The following is a 23,253-nucleotide window of genomic DNA, read 5'->3' as shown; positions in this document are numbered from 1 at the left end:
CGAAACATAAACAAAGCAGCGCTTGATTACTATTTTGAATACCAGCTATGCTGATAACTTTCTTTCGTTCGCTAAACTGAGCATCCAGTTCTCACTCACAACATGTTGAATCGGGCAAACTCCGACCAACAAGAGCCAATGTGTGGAACACACCAAAAAATTAGACAGTCGTCAGCTTGGTGTCCAGGGCTTAACAAGTGATTTGTTTAACATTTATATCATGATGACAACTTCATGCGTGGTGGAATAGACTTTTCTTTACCCGGAGGGTTAATAAAAGAAAAGTTACTTGAATCATGTTGTAGTTACAAGTTTTTTGCCATATCCCCCAACCCTGGGTAGCACAAAAGGGCACAACATTGGACGTAACAAAGTTGCTCGGTAGCTTAGCCGAGACGGAGTTGGACATAGGATGCAGAATCCTTGGGTATGAATCCCGTGAAAAACATGGCTCACGATGAGAGAGCTGAAGGATATGAGATTAAACACTCTATAGAAGATATGAGAAGCACCACTCAGTGGACACTTCTGTTGGAAACTGCTGTGATATGCACTTACTAGTACTAGGGCTGCCCCCTAATAGTCGACTTACCATTAGTTGACCGCAGATATGGCTTTTCATCTGAAATATGTACATAGCAACTTTACATGGCCACTTAATCTAATGTTAACCTAGAAAAATGTGTGCTAACGTGACTGCACCAGTCACCAGTGTGGTCACTTGCTCTTAAAATATCAAAAGTAATGCTTCTTTAGAATCTCTAAAGACTGTACATTTATTTGTGTGCACTCAGAATAACAACAAAACATGCTTTTGTAAAATAATGAAAGCAAACAGCGCTTTCTGCTTTCTCGGTCTCTGTGAACTTGAGCATGAAACTTTAAAACTCCATGTATACTTGCCTTACAGACATGAAAAATATATCTATAGAGAGCGAAATGTCTTTCAAATGAACCAATTCAAATGGAAAACGAATATTCTCAGATTTATGTAATTAAGATGATGAGTCAGTGTCGCTGACTTCATCTTTTAAGCCGAAAATAGAGAAAGTACTAATTTATCAATAAATTATTAACACATTAATGCAGTCTCCGTGCTGTTTTTTTCCCGACACATTCAAAATTATTATATCTGCCGTTGTGCTGTGGCAAGCTTTTTTTGCATGCGCTAGAGTGCTTATTAGGCTATATAGGCAATTAAAGGATCACTATTATGATTTATATGGTTTATTAATAAAGCCCGACTAATAGTCGACTAATGCTTAAAACAAACGATTAATAAGTCAACCAGAAAAATCTTTAGTCGAGGGTAGCCCTAATTACTACGTATGTCGTGTCGCATGAAAACTTTCTCCCAGGTACGCTTTTGCCATGAGACCAAGTTGCCTACATTTAGTTAACCCAGCCTGCCATTGCATGACAATCCAAGCAAGCCTGACTTTTGTGGAGCAAGAAACACGCCATGTGTGGAAATAAGTTAGAACACAGTGAGAAGTTAAAATCCTGTCTCATTGTGTAATTGGTGCTAGAGAGAGCTCAGCCAAAAAGCAAAATGAAAACATCTCCTGTAACATACATACTAATTGTCACCTTTTAAAATGCTGTCAAAGCATCGATGCCTGATAGGAGTCGCCACAAAAACATCAGCTTTTCAGATTAGCCTGCAAGCGAAAGGTTGATTGGGACGATATGACTTGTTTTGTCTGTAAACTGTCAATGTGTGTGAATGTGTTTTGGTAGCGTGTAGAGTCGTAGAGTAGTGCTCTGAATGTGTGTGTGCAAGTGTACACGAGCTCCGCTCCCGCCACGTTAACTTCCTGTCTTCTTGTTCCTTTCCTTCCTCTCGCATCCAGGACAAGAGCTCACAAGCCCTCAGCCTCAGTAATGTGGCTGGGGTCTTCTACATTCTGGTCGGGGGCCTGGGCCTGGCCATGCTGGTGGCCCTCATCGAGTTCTGCTACAAGTCCCGAAACGAGGCCAAGAGAATGAAGGTGGAACAGTCTGAACGTCGCCCCTCTTCCTCTCCTCTCCCCAGTCCCGTCCCCCTCCCCAGTCCCCACCCCTCTCCCGGGCCCAGTCCCACCCACAGCACTCAGAGTTTAGCCACATATAGAGAGGGTTACAACGTCTACGCCACTGAAGGAGTAGAGATGTAGGAGGTCAGATGTACGTAGGTGCCCGGCAGTCGTAAGTGGAGCTCCTCTGTTCTCGCTGCCGTAGCTTGCCGTGGTAAAGCTTCTTGTGTTTGTGACGTCCTTGTTCTGTCTCCTCCACGTGTCCTCCGAGTCGGAGACGTGCATTCACATATTTGCGCATGCTGAAGATCGAGGTACCTGGACTGCACACGTTTGTAATCACACGCCAGTGCGGTAACCTCTCTTACCGAGTAAAGAAGACTAGCTAAACCAAGCTTGAGATGATCATTTCACCCTAGGCATAGTCTTAATATCCCCTAGTTGTGAATTTCAAGTAATCTTTGGCTCCAAAGGACTATGCCAGATGCATTTAAGATGCTTCATTGCTGAACTGTCTCATAATCTGGTGTTTTGTATGTGCTTGCTAATAATGTGCAATCATTCAAATAATGACGCTCTGGCTTTTTAAGTACACTCCGCTGACTTTCGTTCTCCCTGTTCCCGTTTTTCTTTTCTCTCCGGACACAGCTCACCTTCACTGAAGCCATGCGGAACAAGGCGCGCCTGTCCATTACGGGGAGCGTAGGCGAGAACGGGCGCGTCCTGACTCCTGATTGCCCGAAGGCTGTCCACTCCGGCCCCTCTCTGCGGCAGAGTTCCGGACTGGCTCTGGTGTCATCCGACTTGCCGTGAAAACCAAAAACGTTCAAGTGCCTTAAACTCCACAAGACCGCAAAACAGACATCAGAAAACCGACCCTACAGCAATGACGCCACCAAGCTGAGCGATCGTGCCGACAAGGTAGATTTCGAAAGCCGAGAACCGAGGCCCCTGACGGCTTCACACTACTACTTGTTTGGAGGATGGTTATCGCACAGACTTCTGTGTTTCCATCATGTACATTCAAAGAACTCGTGCTGCCTTTGAGGGCGAAGCGGGTGGGAAGAAAGAACAGCGAACTCGGTAGCTGTTTGGCGACAAAAAGATCTGCTCGTTCTAACACTCTGCCATAACCCTCGACACCGCATCTCAACATAGCTAAAATTGGGCATTTGTTTGCCTGAAAGGGTATTATTAACATGGATATGGTAATGAATACTTATTAAATAAACTGTGAAGAAGAGTTCATATATATATATATATATATTCTATAAAATCATACCTAAAGTAAATTATTTACATTGTTTTGTAAATAGCAGACTGTACAACTCGCTTGCTTTTTAACAAATTTGTAAATAGCCAATTCTGTAGTGGACAGAGTGTAATTCTCTTTTTAAACCATCTGTAGAAAAAGGATTTCATCGCAATAATGGTTAGAAAATGTTTAAAAAAAACACAAGATTTGATATATGTAGATGTACTTCTATGGATTTAATAACATGGGCATGTTATCAGTGCCAGTGACCTATGCGCCCATGATTCTCGGGAATGTGGCACACACCCTCAGTACATCTCAGCCGCTGCTCTTTCCCAAGCCATGCCCTGCATAATCACTGTGCAGTTGTAGACCATGGTACCCTCTAGACTGTTTTATTTTTTTTCACAGAAGCATATTTATTTTTGATTTACGTGACTACTGAAAAAAGTGAGAAGTATTTAAATGTTCGTCCATTCATTTTAGAGCAGACGTCTTTATGAATGATATAACGAAGTCCAGTCGGACGAGAAATGAATCTAACTTAACCGCGCAAATGTGTATAGAAATAGAGTAGAACGTGTTCAGAACACCGAGCGCCTCTGAAGACACTGTTTGTATCGTGAGAGCCATGGTCAGAGTCCAGCTTTGGCCTTTTTTTTATGAAAAACACTGTGTAACCTCATTCAGGCCTTCAGCATGTTCTCCAGAAAACTGTAGCAACGGACATCTGGATGAAAGGACACTACGTGGACAGTTTCAAAGCTTCAGGACACCATACTGATCAGTCTTTCTCCGCCCAGTTCTGTTTAACTTGCATCTGAAAGTGCAATTTATGGTCCCTCCTGTTCCAATGACCCCTAATACACTAGATGTACTTTTACTCAAGCACACATTGTATTTTTTTCCCTCTCTATCCTTTCTGCCTTCTCTCATTCTGTCTCAAACACACACACATGCACACAATGATCCTGATGCATTTTGAAGATCAGTGTGTTTGGAGAGTGGCATTAGGTTTTTTCCCCATGGTTTCTAATGCTGTGATGAAAGTGGTGTCCTTATTAGGTTAATATGTTAAAATTGTAAATATTTATTTTGATCATTTTTTAGTAAAATATTAATGGATATGAAATGGCTCCTCTGTGTCTTTATTTGGGTTAGTCAGTGTTAACTGAACTCCTTAAATCAGACCAAAAGACGTCTAACTCAATCAAGTACACTACAAGTCAAAAGTTTTTGAACAGTAAGATTTTTTTTGTTTTTTTAATGAATTCTTACCAAGCCTGCCATTTATTTGATCCTAAATACAGCAAAAGCAGTAATATTGTGAAATATTTTTACTATTTAAAATAGCTGCTTTCTATTTGAATATATTTTAAAATGTAATTTATTCCTGTGATTTCAAAGATGAATTTTTAGGATCATTACTCCAGTCTTCGGTGTAACATGTTCCTTCAGAAATGATTCTAATATGCTGATTTGCTGTTTAAGAAACATTTTATATTATTATTATTATTATTATTATTAATATTTGAAACATTTGAGTACATTTTTTTCTTTCTTTGATGAATAGAAAGATCCAAAGATCAGCATTTATCTGAAATAAAAAGTTACACTATACACTACATTATACACTATACTATTCAAAAGCTTAGAGTCAGTATAATTAATTAATTAATTTATTTATTTATATTATTTTTATTTTGGAAAAGAAATTATAGAAATGATTACTTTTATTTAGATCAAAAGATCGCTTTAGATCGCTTTAAATTGATCAAAAGTGATGATAAACATAATAATAATAAATGTTTTTTGAGCAACAAATCTGAATGTTAGAATGATTTCTGAAGGATCAAGTGACTGGAGTAATGATGATAAAAATTCAGCTTTGAAATCTCAGGAATAAATTACATTTAAAAAAATATATTCAAATAGAAAACAGCTATTTTAAATAGTAAAAATATTTCAAAATTTTACTGTTTTTTCTGTACTTTAGATCAAATAAATGCAGGCTTGGTGAGCAAAGAGACTTCTTAAAAAACATTAAAAAGCTTACTGTTCAAAAACTTTTGACTGGTAGTGTATGTTGCGAGCCAAATGGTTTACACTCCTCTGTATATACAGAAATCCATGTATACCCAGTATACAAACTAGACAATATAGCACAAAAGTACATACAGAATCTAGGGTCAAGAAAGCTCAATTCACTGACGCTGAAACAGAGTGACATGTTCTGACATGGAGAAAACTACTTCTTTTTAGACCAAAGTTCTTAATGACAGTAATTGTACCTTGGAGACGAAAGAAAGGCATTATAGGCCGTCTACATCAATATCCATGCAGAAAGCATTCATTAAAAACTCAGTGCATGTGGTTGTGAAGTTGCATGACCAAAAAGATAATTATTTTTCAGGGACACCATTTATTCATTACTTAGAAATGTTATTCTCAGGTTTGTATTATTAGTTTTTATTTGTGTAATTTGTAATTTTTCATTGGAGAATAGTATTCGACCATTCAAGCATCTGAAGTACACTTGTCTTTGAAGAGCAGATGGTGAAAATGACTATGCCAAAGGGGTCACTGAAAAATACCACAAAGCACTGACATTAAAGTAAATAGTCTGATTTTCTTCTCTTACAAAAACCTTGCAGAAAGGGCAAAGCACTGCATGATGGGAATACAAATAAATATTGCAGAAAAACAGCGGTTGGCACTTAAAACCTAAATGCCCTCCTATAACAGATGTTAGTACATATGTTAGAACACAGCCAGTCATGCTAATGACCTTGAGGAGTATGTCATCCAGGACCATCTCAAAATGTGCACCTCTGTACGATACTCATCAGCTTATGTGTTATCTAGCGAGCACACCATGCAGAGCCCACATTTTATGTCTGTTTATCTTTATGTTTTGGCTTCAGAATCGTTAATTTATTATTTTAAATAAATGTTATAGGTGTTTATACTCTGACATATTCAGCTAGTGATCTGTAGTGATATATTAACCAACCCTCAAGGTCAAACAGTAACCATGTTGATACTGTTAGAATATTTTGAATATTATAAATCCAGTTACTCTGATGCACATTTATAAGATTACCTGACATTTGGAAAGCAATATAGGGTTAGGAGAGCATACTGACATACATTAATCATTTCTGTGGTTGTCATGTAGTATTTATTTATTTATTTTATGATGTTATTTACATTTTTAAATTTTACTTCAGTCCAAGACTGGCAAATGTGAGTACAGAAAATGTGTATAATGTGAACAGTATATATACTACTGCAGCGTTAGAGTAGTATTGCTGCAGTATGGTATTTTTGACATAAGAAATAAAGTTCAGTGATTATTTGCACTAGCCTATACAGTGTTCATTAAATAGTGAAGTAGCATTCAATTCCAAAACTTAGTTAATGAAACCAGACAGACGTTATTAATTTGATTTTCGTTAATCAAAACTATGAAAAGTCCCATAGACTTTCATTGAGGGGGTCAACATACTAATCATGCTAAAAACATACTAGCAACATGTTAATCATACTAAATAGGTTAACAACAATGATAATCACATTAAAAACATGTTGGTAACATGCTAATCATGCTAAAACAAACTAGCAATATGCTAATCTTACTAAAAACATGTTAACAGCAATTATAATCATGTTTAAAACGTGTTAGCAACATGCTAATCATATTAGGATCATATTAAAACATGCTAGCAACATACTAATCATGTTATCAACATGCTAATCATGCCCAAACATACCAGCAACATGCTAACAACATGGTAATCAATGCTAAAACATGCCACCGACAAATGTTAACAAAATGCTAGAAACATGTTATTTATGCTAACAACATGCTACCACGAGCTAATCTTGTTAAAACATGTTAATCAAGCTAGCAACATGGTAATCATACAAAAAATGCTAACAACATGGTAATCATGCTAAAATCTAAACTTTCAAACTTCAACCTTTTACAACTGTTTCAAACTTTAAAAATACTGATCTACTATTTCATCTTCTCAACATGCTAATCATGCTAAAAACATACTAGCAACGTGGTAACATGCTAAATAATACTAAAAACCTGTTAACAACAATGCTAATCATGATAAAAAAACATATTAATCAAGCTAGCAATATGCTAATCATGTGACAAAATGCTAACAACATGCAAAGGACGTTAAAAACATGTTAACAACATGCTAATCATGCTAACATCTAAACTTTCAAACTTCAAGCTTTCATATTACTGATCTACTATTTTAGTTTCTTCTTCTCAGCATGCTAATCATGCTGAAAAAAACATACCAGCAACATGCTAATCATGTTAAAAAACATGTTAGCAAGATGTTAATCATGCTAACGACATGCTAATCGTGTTAAAACCATACTAGCAACATGCTAATCATACTAAAAGCCTGTTAACAATGCTAATTATGTTAAATTATGTTAATCATACTAGATTCATGTTAAAAACTTGCTAGCAACACACTAATTGTGTTACTGACATGCTAATCATGCCCAAACATGCTAACAACATGTTAATCATGCTAAAACATGCCACAAACATGTTAACAATGTTAATAATGCAAAAAAATGTAAACAAAATGCTAGAAACATGTTAATCATGCTACCATGTGCTAATCTTGTTAAAACATGTTAATCAAGGTGCCAACATGCTAATCATGCAAAAAAACGCTAACAACATGATAACGACATGCAAAGCATGTTAAAAACATGCTAACAACATGGTAATCATGCTAAAATCTAAACTTTTAAACTTCAAGCTTTTACACAACTGTTCAAACTTACAAACTACTGATCTACTATTTCATCTTCTCAAAATGCTAATCATGCTAAAACATACCAGCAACATGCTAATCATGTTAAAAAACATACTAGCAACATGTTAATAATATTAAAAACATGTTAACAAGATGCTAATCATGTTCACGACATGCTAATCATGTCAAAACATGCTACCAACATGTAACATAATCGTGTTAAAAAATGCTAACAAAATGCTAGAAACGTTAACCATGCAAACAACATGCTACCACATGCTAATCTTGTTAGAACATGTTAATTAAGCTAGCAACATGCAAATCATGCCAAAAAAAGGTTAGCAACATGCTAATCATGCTAAAATCTAAACTTTCAAATTTCAAGCTTTTACAACTGTTTCAAACTTTCAGACGAGGCTTTTTCAAGCCAACTACAAACTTTACTTATCTAGTTACAAAATGGAATGCCAACTTCAGTCTGTATACTACACATGAAGTATACTGCAATGCATACTTAGTAAGGGTTGTATGATTGTATGTTATTCCATACACACATAGAATATGATCAGAAGAACATACTTTTATCATTTCAGTCAAATTTCAAAATTTTTGGTCATTTTGGAGGAGGGGTGGTATTTTATATTTTAAGTCAAATATTGGCAAATGCAATGCATAGTGCTTCAGTTATAATTTTCAGCATCTAGTATGCAGTGTACAGTGTGCTTTAAACAAAGTAGTAGCCAATGAAAACGGATGATTGTTGAATCATAATGGAATCCTAATGCAGTTACTGAATATAAACCGTATATACTGCGGTGTATTCTTAGTAGGAGTATGACAGTATGTCATTCCATATACGCATAAAATATGATCATAAGACAATACTTTTAGCATTTTAGTTAAATGTCTAAATTTGTTGTCATTTTGGTGGTAAAATTTTTATTTTGCATTTTAAGTTGAATATTGGAATACTGGTTCAGTTATGATTTCTAGCAATTAGTATAGGGTATACAGTGTACTTTAAACAGTGAAGTAGTAGCCAATGAAAACAGGATTGTTGAATCAAAACGGAAACTTTATGCAGTTACTGCATAGAAACATTTATACTGCATTGCATACTTAGTAGTATATCATTCCAAAAACACTCTTTAGAAGAGCCTACTGACATACTTTTATTATTTCTGCAGTATTAAGTTAATAAGAATTATCTTGTAAATAAGAATTCGTAGCATTTTTAATCATAAGGTATTACTAACTCAAAAACCTTCAATATAAAATCTACGAGCCGATGTGTTCTGTGAGTTACGTATTGGTTGATGGTAATGCCTCGTCTCGCTTTGAGCTCGTCTTATTATTTGTTATCATGCTAAAAGGGTTCTTAATGCCTCTCGACATCCCTGTCATGAAATGTTTGGACATTATGCTAAACGCTGTCACTGGCCGCTCCACAATAAGGCGCGTGTTGGGGAAACAGGAACTTGCATGTGACAGAGTGTGTCCGATGTCAGATTGGCTGTCATGTCGCGTTAGGCCTTGACTGTTATGAGTGGGCAGATAACAGTCCTGTCTAACCCATAACCTGTGTCTATGAGAGGACTGAACACCTTGTGTGTATTTTTGTCATCACACAGGCATTGTAGTCTCAGATATGAGGCACTTTTTCTTCTTAAGTTAAATAAACTAGCCTACTGGTCCTAGCAAAGATGGTCTCCTAGTCTGACCAGCTAAAAGTGCACAAACCCCATTTAACACTGTCAACAGATCAGCCAAGCCAGTCTGGGAGACTAGCAGATCAGCCTAGGCTAATTTAAGATGTTATTCAGCTGGGTTGACATTTTTTATAAATGGTGTTTCCGTTTCACGAGGATGTCTTATGAATAATAATATTAAATAATAATCTTATAAATAATTAATGTTACACATTAGGTATATGGGCAGTTACTATTTAGATTTCCTTCTTTGAAGCACAATATCATTCATGCTATAACTGCACCTGCTTTCTCCAAACATAACCGTTAGCATAAATGCATTTGAGGATGAAGCAGAGTCCTGACAGAGAATATGCTCGCAATAGCTTGAACGTTATTGCCCCCGTGCGGTCAATCTCAGAATAACACATTTTTGTTTCTGTCAGTTTTATCTAGTACCATCAGTAATATTGTATTACAGTGAGGTAAATTTTCTATATTTGCAGTTTTAATTTTAGTCTACGTTACATTTTTATTTTTTTTCCCAATATTGGGAAATCTATCTCTATCTGTCTATCTATAAGTTGGGTTATAGACAAAGCAAGGGATTGGGTTTTTTTGACCCAGAGGTTGGGTTAAATGCTTGACCAACCTGCTGGGTAGTTTTATTTAACTCAACTATTGATTAAAAATTATTATCCACTTTATTTTTCACGGAAGAGTGGGCGTGGCCATCTGTAAATTTTATCAGTCTGCCGTTATTTTAAGCTGTACAAAACATTTTGCAGCTTGAAATTGCAGATTGGTGTGTTTTACCATATTATTTTAATGTTATATCTTAATTATGAGCATAGTGCAAACTGTTTTGCTGTTTACTGCACATTGTTATTCATCGTTATTTCTATATAGCGGCTAATGAACCGGAAGCCTCGCCCATATGCTTACTTCCCAGGTAAAAATAAGGTGGATATGGCTGGCTTAAAATGAGCCCAAAATATTAAAATATACATTTATAAATGTTATTTAATTATTATTTATTAAACTTATTAATAACTGTCTACTTATTAAACAAATTAATAAATGTTAATTTCCATCCTATTTTGGGATAATTTTAAGCAAGAAATTTTTAAACAGTCCACCTTTTTCTTAAGTCTCTTGCCCCAACTGGAGGGGTACTTTACATTTCCGGTCCCCGCTGTTTCTAGTCAAATTAACATATTTTCCGAGCGGATAATATAATGTTAAACCTGCTTATATATTTAGATTTAGATATATTGAAAAAGTTTCAATTCAGTCTTTTTCTTTACACAATTTTAACATGGATTTCTATCGAGATCGGAATACGAAAACACCCAAAAATAGAGTCTAGTGTAGCCAAGTTTGCGGTTTTCCTGCGGAATTGGGCTACTTTTATACTGTGTCTCCGCAGGGTTTTTTCATGTCTGTGGGTTGTAGCGACCCCAAAAAATTATAGTTATCCCCAGGAATGTGGGATTTTACCAGGGAAACCTCCTCAAAGGCCGACTGAGCTAGTTAGCAATTGGGCAGGTTTTGTTGTGAAAACCTGGCAACCCGGTTAAAGTCCTTCATGGCGCCGCTCATCGGTTACTCAAGAAAAAGGTGGGTAGTTGAGTTAAATAAAACGACCCAGGAAGTTTGTCAAACATCTAACCTAACCTAACATTTAATCAAAACAACCACCTATATTTGGGTATATTTGTCCATATTTTGTCCCAGTGTTGTGTTGTTCTATCTATCATTTATCTAGCTAGCTAGCTATCGGTTTTTATTTTTTAATTTAGTTATTTAAAATGGAAGCAGACGATTGAACATGCTGAACGCATCCATAACATGTACTTGATGCAAAAAACTTGTATCAGTTAAACCCTGTTTACCTAGAATTCTAAAAATCCATTACGTTTTTAAATTATGGAAATTGCATTTCATTTCCAGCTGCCTTTTATTCTAAGGTTTGATGATTTATAAAGCACCCCAGAACAATGGTTTAATTTTCTAATAACTCAAAGCAACCTGTATTGTTTTTGCGGGGAAGAGTGTTTACGCATGTGAACGAGAACGCAAAAATCCAACAGATACATAAACATTCAGCCATGCATAATGATGAGCTTTAATAACGTTTCCATGTATTCCACCTCTAAGGCTTTATGTACAGCAAGTGCTTCTGTCTCCTCTGTAAAAGTGCTGCAATGAGAAATATATGACATTTTATACACATTTAAAAATCATGTGGAAACACAGTTCAACCAATAGCTATTAAAAAGAAGCTGCTTAACACTGCCAAGTAGCATAGACATTCATTGCACCGATTAACAACATTAAAATTAAGTGACATTCTGTAAACACAATTTTTTTGCAGGCAAAAACTAAATCATCATGCAAACCCTGTGACCGTCCATCGTGTTAAAGGGTTAATGGGCAAACTTAAAAAAAAGCATCATGCATTTGTGATTTGACACAACTGTAAAAGTCAACAAAATGCATTATAGAAAGCGTGAAATACTCACACCGAGGGCTAAACTTTAGAGTTCTACATTAATTATGCTAATTAGTGTCTTAATAATACAATAGAGGCACCACTTGTGCAAAAGAAAACAAGACTGTTCTACTAACTGTTCTAAACGTCACTTATTGCTTTGGTGCTAGAACAGAAAAATGGAACATTCCATATAGTTTTTCTTTTTTACATCAACACTATTACATTTGTAAAACAATCATGTGCTCTGCATGATAACATTCACAAAACACACATTATCCTACCATATTTGGCAAGTAAATATTTGATTTTAAGCTCTGCTTCTTGGCAACATGTAGTAGTCTATGTACTATGTGATAGAAGAATGAGATTGAGAATATGAGAGTGATGATAATGGATGTTTGAACGAATGATATGTAAATACAGCAAGCTGAAATAATTTCCATTTAAGGATAGTTAAAGTTTCAATGTAAGTTAGACTCAACAGACAACACCTGCGGGATAACGTTTATTACCACAAAAAATAATGTCGACTCTGCCTGTCGAGTGTGTAATTTTTGCCGCTAGATGACGCATATTCAAAACAAACAAAGAAAAGCGTCATTTGATGACGCCATGCTAGTGTGGAATCATGGGAGTTGTAGTCTTCATCCTCACAGTTGAACTCTGTGCGTTCGTCACCTGTCTGATAAAACAAATAACATATTAAAGCGTCTTTGATTTTTGTCTACAAAAAAAAACCGGAAATGGAGGGTGTATGACGTGATTGGCAGGCGACGCAACGACAAAGGACGGACCACTAGTTAAAATTGCTTATTTCTCTGGATTTAAACATCCTTGGAAACATTTGGAATAATGTAAGTACACAAGCCAACATAATATATAACAGTTCTAGTGTTTTGTGATATTTTAATTAAAAAATCTTACATACAATGGACGTGAATGGGGCCAATTTCAGTGTTTAAAACCGAAATTTGATGCTTATATTATAATAAAAGCACTTAAATGAATTCTTTTAAAATGTGTGTATTATTTGAGCTGTCAATCTGTTTAAATAAGCATATTTACAATTATTTTTAGGGTTGTGATGCCAAAAATGTTATAAAATAACTTAGAAAAGATTGATATTTTTGTAATATTTACAAATTGGCCCAGTTCGCTTCTACTGTAAGTGCGGCATTGTAAAACAGATTTTTTATATATATATATAATTTTTTTGTGGTAATCAACATCAACACCAAAAGTGCTGTTGATTGAGTTTAACTTGTACTGTATCATGAATATTCCTTTAAGTAATTCACAATAATTAAACAAAGTTTATCTTTAATATAACAGCTCTGAAAGCATATGATAGTGTATATAAACGATGGCCACCTGTTTCTAAGTGTGCCTGGTATCAGTGCAGCCTACTGTGGTGGATGTGGGTTGAAAATTCTGGCACGCCTGAAGGTTGTTGTCCTTCCCAATGTGTACCAACAGCTCTACCTACTGGTGGATAGGGAGCTTTGTCGTATCGGGAGAGATCTCTCTCCCATCCACATTCAGATGTAAATATCACAATCAGTGTGAAAGTTGTAAGGTGGTGCACTGTTGCCATGCGCACGTACAATCAACATGGTCTTCAGCAGTGCTGGTGATCTTCAGTTACTTGTTGTCGTGAGAATGTGTGAGAAAGAGACCGGCTAAGCAGTTGGCAGTAATGAGACATGGACTTTTTTAAGGATGAGAAGGTGAAAGGTCACGAGAGTTGAGATGAATGAGAAGCTACAGGTTGACCAGGTGAAGGTCAGAGGCAGTGAAGTGAGGACACAGTGCCATGTCAGGGTTCTTCAGCTGCTTCAGGACGCGCTTATGGAACTTGGTGCGTACGCGGTTGAACTCCATGATGTCGCATGGATCTTCCTCAATCCAGAACCTGTGGAACTCCTGCATCAGATAACCTAAAAAAAATAAATAATAATTAATACGTACAAAACAAAAAATAAATAAGAAATAAACAACAATAAACAGTAATTTTATTTTTTTATTCACTTATTTATTTATATTTAATTTATTTATTCATTCATTTAATTATTTATCATTTTTAATTGTATATAATCATTTTTTAATAACTGTATACAGTTTACATAAACCTAATTAATTGTATAATTTAAAACCAATATTTGACCACAAATATAATAATAATAATAATAATAATAATTAGTAGTAGCAGTAGTATCTATAATCTTTTTATGGAATTTAATTTTATGTAAATAATATGAATAACATTACTAATAGAGGAAAAAACACAATATTTTTATTTTTATTTATTTTAAAGAATTGTATGTATATAATTTTCTTAAAATGAATAATTGTATCATTTATAACAAATATTTGACAACAACAACATAAGAACAATTATTATTTCATAATAATTATTACTACTGTTTAATAATAACAACAATAATTATTTAATAATAATAACCATTTAATAATAATTATTATTATTAAAAAATAATTATAATTATTTTTTTATCATCAGGGAATTTTATTTTATGCATTAATTATATAAATAAAGTTATTAATAAATACATTTATTGTATGTATGTGTGTGTATATAGATAGACTGATAGATAGAAAGATCAAAATATATATATTTTTTACAGTAATTTAAAACCAATAATTTGAATTGTAAAAATTGTATTTGCACACAAAAAATATAATAAATTATTATTATTAATTTATTATTATTATTATTATTATTGTTATTATTAATGATAATTAGCAGTAGTAGTAGTTATTGTTGTTGTAGTAGTAATATCTTTATTCTTTTATTAAATTTAATTTATGTAAATTAAATAAATAACATTATTATTTTACATATATAGAAAAAGATACAATATTTTTATTTTTTATGTATTTATTTAAAAAAATTGGTTATCATTTTTAGTATGTGTGTGTCTATAGATAGATTGATAAAAAGATCCAAATATAATATTTTTAAATGTATTTCTTTTTAATATTCTTTTTTGTTAAAATAAAAAATGAATTGTATAAATTGTATTTGCACAAAAATATATGTATATATAATATAAAAATTATTACTATTATTATTATTATTATTAAGTTTATTATTATGATTATTATTAATAATAATAAAAGTAGTAGTAGTAATATTTTTAATCTTTTATTAAATTTAATTTTAGGTAAATTATATAAATAACGTTATTAATATAAAAAATATTGTATGTATTATATAGTATACAGATGCATTGATAGATAGAAAGATCAAAATATAATATTTTTATGTATTTATTTTTAATATTTATTATTATTATTTTTATTACAATAATTGTATAATTTAAAATCAGTAATTTGAATTGTATAAATTGCATAATTTTTCCGCAAATATATAATAATAATAATAATAATTAGTAATAATATATGTCATTTTTATGGAATTTAATTTAATGTAAATTATATAAATAATGTTATTAATAAATATGAAGAGTTCATTTGCAGATAAATCATTTTTTATCAATTTTCAAAAATCATGTTTTTTCATTGTGAATTCCAATTTATCTCAATCAAACTGTACTTGGGTTATTTTGATAAAATAAAAAATAACAATAAAAACATGATAACAATAAAAAAAAAAAAAAAAAACATGATTTTTTAATCTATACTCTGTTATTGTAGTTTTATTAATAATTTTACTTATATAATTTACATGAATGTATAACTACATAATTGTGTAACTTTATTTAATAAATTGCCAACCAGAGTTATTTTCACAATAACAACAATGGCGACATTATGATAACACTCACAGAAGGTCTGTTGGAAGTGCACTAGACTTGGCATCTCTGGTGCCACATTGTACAGATGAGTCTTCAGAGCCCCGCTCACCAGCAGGGAATACGCCAGGTCTGTGATGTTTATGCCAACTATGGCAAAGGAGTATCTGCGCCACAAAAGATTTAGGTCGGCACAAAGCGCAAAGTAAAAGAAATCCTTGTTTAGTGTAAATAAACATTATAAAAACTTAAAACACTGCCAGTGTTTGTCTGCATGATTCCATCTGTTCAATGCTTTAATTGCATCTGTGTGTGCACATGTCAGCAGTGCAGTGATTGAACAGGCTTCGCGCTACACATCAGAGCTAATGCATCCTGAAAGCTCATGACAAGTAGAAGAGCCTGATTCAAATCCTCACACAAAGCATCAGTGCTGACACACAAGCAGGATTCAGGCTCTCGGCTACTAATAACTACTGCACACACAGCAGAATTATTTTTAACACACTTTTTGGTTGAGGTAGTTTGCAATATTCTGAACTCACCCAATTGCTTTGTCAAATTTCTTCTTGTCCCACTCAGCTTTGCTCATCTTGCTGTGTGAAAAACCAAAAATGTTAGCATGTCCACTCAGTCCTGTGCACAGTCTTTAAACAGTGACTATAATGTAACAACGACAATTACACACGTGAGATTCACTGGAGAAAAGAGAAAGCATTCACGGCTACTAACCAACATTAAAATGGAGCATAATGCCTTGTGTTTAGAGTGAGGTGAGGTTGGATGTTTTGAGTTTAAAAAATAACAACAACAACAAAAAATACAGCCATTAGATTGAGGCAAAATGATCAAATGAATTTCTTACTGAGAGAGAAAAGATGTAGTACCTGGCTTCTTCTTTGAAAACGTTCCTGTGTATGACAGTGATGGGAATAAAAAAGAAGCAGGAACAGAAAAAAAGGAATGTGTGGGTGCATGATGTGCATGATGGTGACAGAGCATGCTGAAGGTGTGATCAATTGCACGGCATGACAAAAAGCACCTGTTAAAATAAACATGGTATGCACACACAGTATAAAGCAATACACTGATAAGAGCTTTCTGGGAAACTACACTCTAGATCCTGATGCTGTGTTTTCCTTTAGTGCATGTTTGCTAATGTGTGTTTAAAGCTTAAATGTGTCTTAAAGCTTACTTTTTGATATAAAAATGTACCATAACCGAGTAGATACAGTAGTTTGTATGTATGAACCACCGAAGAGGACTATCTGATGGAGCTGACCTGTGTTTGGGCTGCAGGGAGTCGTGAAGAACTTGGAGAGCAGTGGCTTTGTCATGCTCTGCAAAATACCTGCAAATCAAAAAAGGGAAAATTAGCCACTGAATTGTTCTGTTAAAGGGGTCATCGGATGCCCATTTTCCACAAGCTGATTTAATCCTTTGGGTCTTAATGAAAAGTCTATAATATACTGTGGTTAAAAATTCTCAGTGGTTGTGTAAAACAACACCCTTTTTACCTTTTTTAATGAGCTCTGCAAAAATCATCTCATTCTGAGGGATTGTTCCTTTAAATGCAAATGAGCTCTGCTTGCCCCGCCCCTCTCTTCTCTCTGTGGAGTGACGAGCCTGTTTACTTTAGCCACGTTTAGCCGCTAAACTTACTAAGTAGCACGTTATTAGGAAAGGCGATCGCAAAGATTCATTAAAAAACCCTTATACTCACTTCTGCTGTAAGTGAAGCTGGATCACGAATGATTCGTGCGAACATAGACGGATATATGTAGATCGGGAGCCACATTCCCTTCACAAACAAACGTAATCCACTGCATCTTCAGCGACTCAGATGTCGGGAGTAAATGACGACCACTATGTTCATTATTACATCTAGCAACACAACACCTCAATCGCTCAATCTGAGATATTCTTGTCTAACTTACATCCCTGCTCTGGCATCAAAACAATGGAGGTCGGACTGTAACAGCTGATCTGAGGTAAGACGCTCATGTCAATCAACTATCGTGGGAGCGACACACCGACAGGCATCTGAGAATGGCTCGATTTGAAAAAGGGGATATTATTTTTACAGATTAGTTAAAAACCATTGCATAGATTTTTGTCATTATAGGGTAGATTTGTACATACACTGCCAACACACATTAATGTTCAAAAAACATGAAAAAGTGAACTTAGCATCCGATGACCCCTTTAAAAAAGTGATCTGCCTGTGTAGACTGCATTTTAAGGCCACATACAGTAAGTGTGTTCCTGACATGGTGTTTCATGTAATTGCAAAAAGCTCAAGGAAAAATCTAAGAAGGCAAACAAAATATTGATTATAAATACATTTATTTCATTCATTAGTAAAAAGTAGTGATAAAAATATCTAATGTATGTTATGTGGGCTATTTAAGTATGGTGTTGTTAGATTTGCAACATGCTAATGTCAAAGTCTATCGCTAACTGGTAAAAAGTAGTTTAGTGTAATTCAAAAATGTATTTTACACAATGTAAGCTATGTATTTAATGTTTAGCCTATTATGGTGTTGTTAGCTTCAAAATAATAGCGTCAAAATATTTTACATTTATCTTTTATGAGGTTCAAATGATGGTTAAGATGTTTCTATAGAAGGTAGCTGTTCTAGTTACTAGACAGCAAAGACACACAATGTTTTGGAATAAAACTAAGATCTGGTATGATGTAGATAACAAAATTCCCCTTACATACATATATTTAAATGACTATAATGATCTAATGTTTTCATCCTGATTTAATTTCAGCAGATTCTCTACTCACAGTAGATTGTGCAAGCCCAGGAGACCCATGCCCCTGAAATCAGTCTTGGGGTCGTTTCCTTGGAAACCAATCTCACACCATTGCTTTGAGATGCGTCCAGAGAGAGGAGAATCAGGACGGAGTTCCTTCCACAGCTGGTGAGTAAAAAGATATTTGAGAAAGGCATCACTATTACAGACAGTGGTGCTATGGCCAAGAGGCTATGCTACGTTGTGAATTGTAACTGCCCATCAAAAGGCTGGCAACCACTAATAGTGAGTTACTGCTAATACCTTCATGAGCATCTCCTCATGTGCTGGGTTTTCACAATCATACGGCTCTCTACGCAGCTTCTCCACCTCCACTACTAGGTTTCGGTAACCCACGATCTGGAGCAGGCAAGCCTGGAGAGAGATGCCAAGCCTGGGAAAAGAAAATAAATACAACATAGGTGCTCAAAAAGTAAGATCCTAAGAGAGAGCTTATCTGTAAATGCATATGGTGTATCAGCAAATGATGGGGTCCTTACTGTGGGTTCGTGTCAAGGTTGATCTTTTTCAGGGACATTATATCATCAATAGTCTTTTCCACAGAATCAGGGTGAACATTGATGGCAGACTGCAAAAGCTATGAAGATACAGTAATTGAAAGAAAAGAGTGGTCAGTTATTAACTACTATACATAAAATAGCATAATGCAGTATGTAAAATATTTTGCCTTCTTGTAGTTTAAAGGGATAGTTCACCCAAAAATGAAAATTACCCCATCATGCTAGGCGTTCATGACTTTGTTCTTTCAGACACAAATAAAATCAGACTTATATTAAAAATTTTCTTGGTTATTTTTTCTAAGCTTTATAATGACAGTGAATGGCTGTTGAGATTTTTAAGTCCAATAAAGTGCATCCATCCATCATAGAGTATACTCCACATGGCTCCGGGGGGTTAATAAAGGCCCTCTGAAGCAAATCGATGTGTTTGTGTAAGAAAAATATCCATATTCATAACTTTATAAACCATAATGTCTAATTTCCGCTAACTGTCATTCACACATTCACAAAAAAGTGGCTTTCCAGCGGATGATGTAGGGTGTAGGAGAATGTGGTGACGAACACTGAAGCGCAGTGAAGAAAGCAAAACAAAACACCGGTCACAAATTACAAAGTGAGGATTTTTAAAGAAAAATGTCAGAGGATTTTGATGTAAGTGAAAAGGAGACCGGTTTTCCTTTGCTGTAAACAAAACTTGATCCTTACATCATCCGCTGGAACGCCACTCTCTTGTGAACGTGTGTACAAAAGTTAGCAGAAACTAGAGATTTATAAAGCTTTAAATATGGATATTTGCATCAATTCACTTAAGAAGGCTTTTATTAACCCCCCCGTGCCATGTTGAGTACTTTTTATGATGGATGGATGTACTTCATTGGTCTTCAAAATCTCAACACCCATTTATTGCCATTATAAAGCTTGGAAGAGCCAGGACATTTTTTAATATAACTCCAATTGCACTGACCTGAAAGAAGAAGGTCATATAACATCTAGAATGGCTTGAGGGTGAGTAAATCATGGGGTAATTTTCATTTTTGGGTGAACTATCCCTTTAAATCAGTTTATAATTAGTGTTATTATTGTAAACTAAAACTGAAAGTATCAAATGATAATTTTAATAATTTTTAATGAAATAATGCTAAAATTAAACAAATGTTTGATGAAAAGCTTAAAAAACATAAACAAGAATTAAAAATGTTGCCTTGGCAAGTGACAGAAATAAGCTTAAGTACTAAAATGATTAAATAAAGCTAAAGCTAAGCTAAATAAAAATATTAAAAGATAACAAAATGACTAAAACTTAATTTAAAATTAAAATGAAACTAAAACATAAAAAAATAAAAGCTATTATAAGCAAAATATTAATAAATAATGTAATAATATCTTAATAATACTACATACATAAAATCGCAAAATACATACCATTTAATAATATTACTAAATATATACATAAAAATTTTTAAATAAAAAACAATAATAAAATATATATGATAAATTTTAAAAAAAAATCATAAACCTCATCATGACTCACCTCATGTTTAGAGCATTTGAGTGAGGATTCTGTGAAATGAAAACAAACATAAAATAATATCAAAATATCCCCATGTACAGCCAGGTTACAGATATAGTATATTTGTTTTGCTGTAGATGTACCACTAAATTCACTGATAGTATTTACCAATCTTGAGCGTCCTGCGAGCGCCAGGTTTGTTATTGTAACAGATGCGTTGAAGCTCACATCGTCCAGTCAACTTCCTGATGACAAACTTCAGGCCCCGCCACAAACACTTACAGTAAAGGAACACCAGTAACTGGGTCAGTACCCTAGAAGATTCAGAGAAATAGAGAGGCCTGAATAAAACGACACAAGTCCATTACTGATAGGCCTAATACACCTGTGTATTCTGTCCCAGAATAAAGTGTACCACTCACTGAGGTATTTTGAAAGCCCATTATATTTACTCTAAACCAGAAATGAATAACCAACAGATGTGTGTTTCCCATGAACACAGTCGAGCTGTTCAAAAAGAAATGCACATTATTTTTCTCTTGTAATAGTCTGATGTCTACAAAAGCTAGGCTTAATCCCTATTGTAGAAAGTATACTGTGATTCGAGACAGAGATAAGTGGGCCACAATGATGAAATGGGTCACAGTTCTACAAAGTTCTGCGTGATGAAAGTGAAATATAATTTTAAAAGTGTTATACTTTAAACAGGTTTGTATCAAGCAGTATGTATTCATACTTACTAACATGTCTATCTACTACATGCGTCTATTTTGAATCAGTGCATGGATGAATCCATCCATCTACAATATACACTAATCTAACTGCAGTCTAATTGACTACAGGAAATGCACTGGACTAAGAATAAACCTGTTTGAATCCGGTTGCTGATTATGTTGAGAGTTACTGCTCACAGGATAGACTCGCCTCCCCATCGGCATGAAATGAATTTGCAATCAAACCTGTGGTTTTGTAAAAAAGGTGTTATTGTTTATCAAAGCTGTTGAATAGAAGTGACGTGTCCTGAAGGTAATTCAATTTTCCAAGACTTTAATAATAACCAGTTATGATATTGCATAACCTCCTATTAGGTTTGGAACCTTTCAACATAATTTATTGTAAACAACATAATTAAGAGGAGTGGCTGATAGGAAAGCACCTAAAACTGAAAGGCAGGGGGCGACTCAACAGGGGATTGTTAATTAAAAGGTATTTATCAGTTATTGACATTTTCATTTTTTAGTATTTTCTAAATATATAATAGAATAATTAAAAATAATAACTCTAATAATTAGCCTATGTGTTTATTAATTTTTCATTAGATAATACTAAAGATTAGTCTATATATAAAAGTAGGCTATGCTCCATAATAACGATCATATCTGATTATATATATTTTAATATAATCTTTTGTTTCTGTCTAGGAAGATGACCTGATAAGATTAATAAATAATTATTTCGCTTATGTTTTTGTTTCCACATCCATGAAATAATTGGGCCATACCACAAAGCATGCACTAAAATAAATCAACGGTGAATTAATGTTCATTTTTAAAAATGGAAAATGAAAACATTTCAGCTTCTAAGCAATAAAAAGCGATATGTCACTATTAGATGAAGCACTACAGACGTACTTACCTCAGGAAATGCTTCATCGCGATTGTCTGCTTTGCTACAACAGTATAACTCACATTCGCGGATGGTCTGACTACCTGCACAAAACATAATTCAAAATAAAAACCACAGTGTATCTTTATTTAATCGTTGTATTGCATTCAGCTTCCGTGGATACAAATAGCTACAATATGTCTTGAGGTCGTCAGTGTGGCGTTAGGCGGATTAAGACGTTGCCGTGGGCAACTGCTTCAACAACCAGCATAAGGTCTACACATCCACCTTCGCATATTAAATATCTGACGCGTTGTTTTATGATAGATGAGCCGTTTATGATAAATTAAAATATTACAGGTTATATAATACTGACAATCGGAGTCATTTACCGTCGAGACTATTTCATCTTGCAGTAGGTGTTCTTCTGCGCTGTTTTCTATTCTACACCACACATGTTCGTGTGAAAACAACGTATGAAATAATACATCAGTGTATCTGATAAAAGATAAATAAATTACAAGAACATACGTTTCAAGATGTCGCTGGGAATGGGAATAAGCCTGTCCTCCTCTCTCTGTAAAGCAGGTACCTGTTATTCCTCCATGATGAGCATGTGAATTAGGGAGGGCGGGCGCTTCAGAGCATCGCAATGCAGCGCTGCTGTGCCGCACGGCGGCGGAAAGACCCCAGAAGACCTCTTACTCCTTTACATAAAAGCACAACTCATACATAGAGTTTTATAAAATTGTTTTTCCATAATTTGTAATTTGCTGTTCTAAAACCAG

The 23,253-nt window shown here is 34.5% G+C and overlaps 2 protein-coding genes across 7 annotated transcripts in view; one reads left to right on the top strand and one right to left on the bottom strand.

Moving 5' to 3' along the window:
- gria4b (glutamate receptor, ionotropic, AMPA 4b) overlaps nt 1-4,406 on the top strand; it is a 118,304-nt gene extending 113,898 nt beyond the window's left edge. For 2 of the 5 annotated variants that reach the window (XM_051093949.1, XM_051093946.1), the window contains exons 15-16: nt 1,854-1,991; nt 2,664-4,406. In XM_051093949.1, the coding sequence (XP_050949906.1) occupies nt 1,854-1,991; nt 2,664-2,828 (303 nt within the window). In that variant the 3' untranslated portion in view covers nt 2,829-4,406. Of the gene's footprint in view, nt 1-1,853; nt 2,188-2,663 lie in introns of all 5 variants that reach the window. The other 3 variants (XM_051093952.1, XM_051093947.1, XM_051093950.1) reach the window with 2 other exon arrangements.
- A 7,455-nt stretch (nt 4,407-11,861) lies between these two features.
- Nucleotides 11,862-23,144, bottom strand: elmod1 (ELMO/CED-12 domain containing 1). 2 transcript variants are annotated; one of them, XM_051093668.1, is made up of 11 exons: nt 22,997-23,144; nt 22,496-22,569; nt 21,029-21,174; nt 20,882-20,910; nt 19,330-19,427; nt 19,094-19,223; nt 18,822-18,955; nt 17,310-17,378; nt 16,573-16,623; nt 16,061-16,194; nt 11,862-14,191 (listed from the first exon to the last, which is right to left on the bottom strand). In XM_051093668.1, the coding sequence occupies exons 2-11, from the start codon at nt 22,510-22,512 to the stop codon at nt 14,016-14,018; spliced, it is 984 nt and encodes a 327-aa protein (XP_050949625.1). In that variant the 5' UTR covers nt 22,513-22,569; nt 22,997-23,144; the 3' UTR covers nt 11,862-14,015. The 2 variants fall into 2 exon arrangements, with proteins under 2 accessions (XP_050949625.1, XP_050949626.1); XM_051093669.1 differs by lacking the exon at nt 22,997-23,144 and adding an exon at nt 22,858-22,994.
- Between the last annotated feature and the right edge of the window lie 109 nt (nt 23,145-23,253).

Source organism: Labeo rohita, chromosome 21 (assembly GCF_022985175.1).
Source record: "Labeo rohita strain BAU-BD-2019 chromosome 21, IGBB_LRoh.1.0, whole genome shotgun sequence".
Taxonomy (NCBI): Eukaryota; Metazoa; Chordata; class Actinopteri; order Cypriniformes; family Cyprinidae; genus Labeo; species Labeo rohita.
Note: the sequence above shows the minus strand (reverse complement) of the source record. Positions and strands in the feature narration are given on the sequence as shown.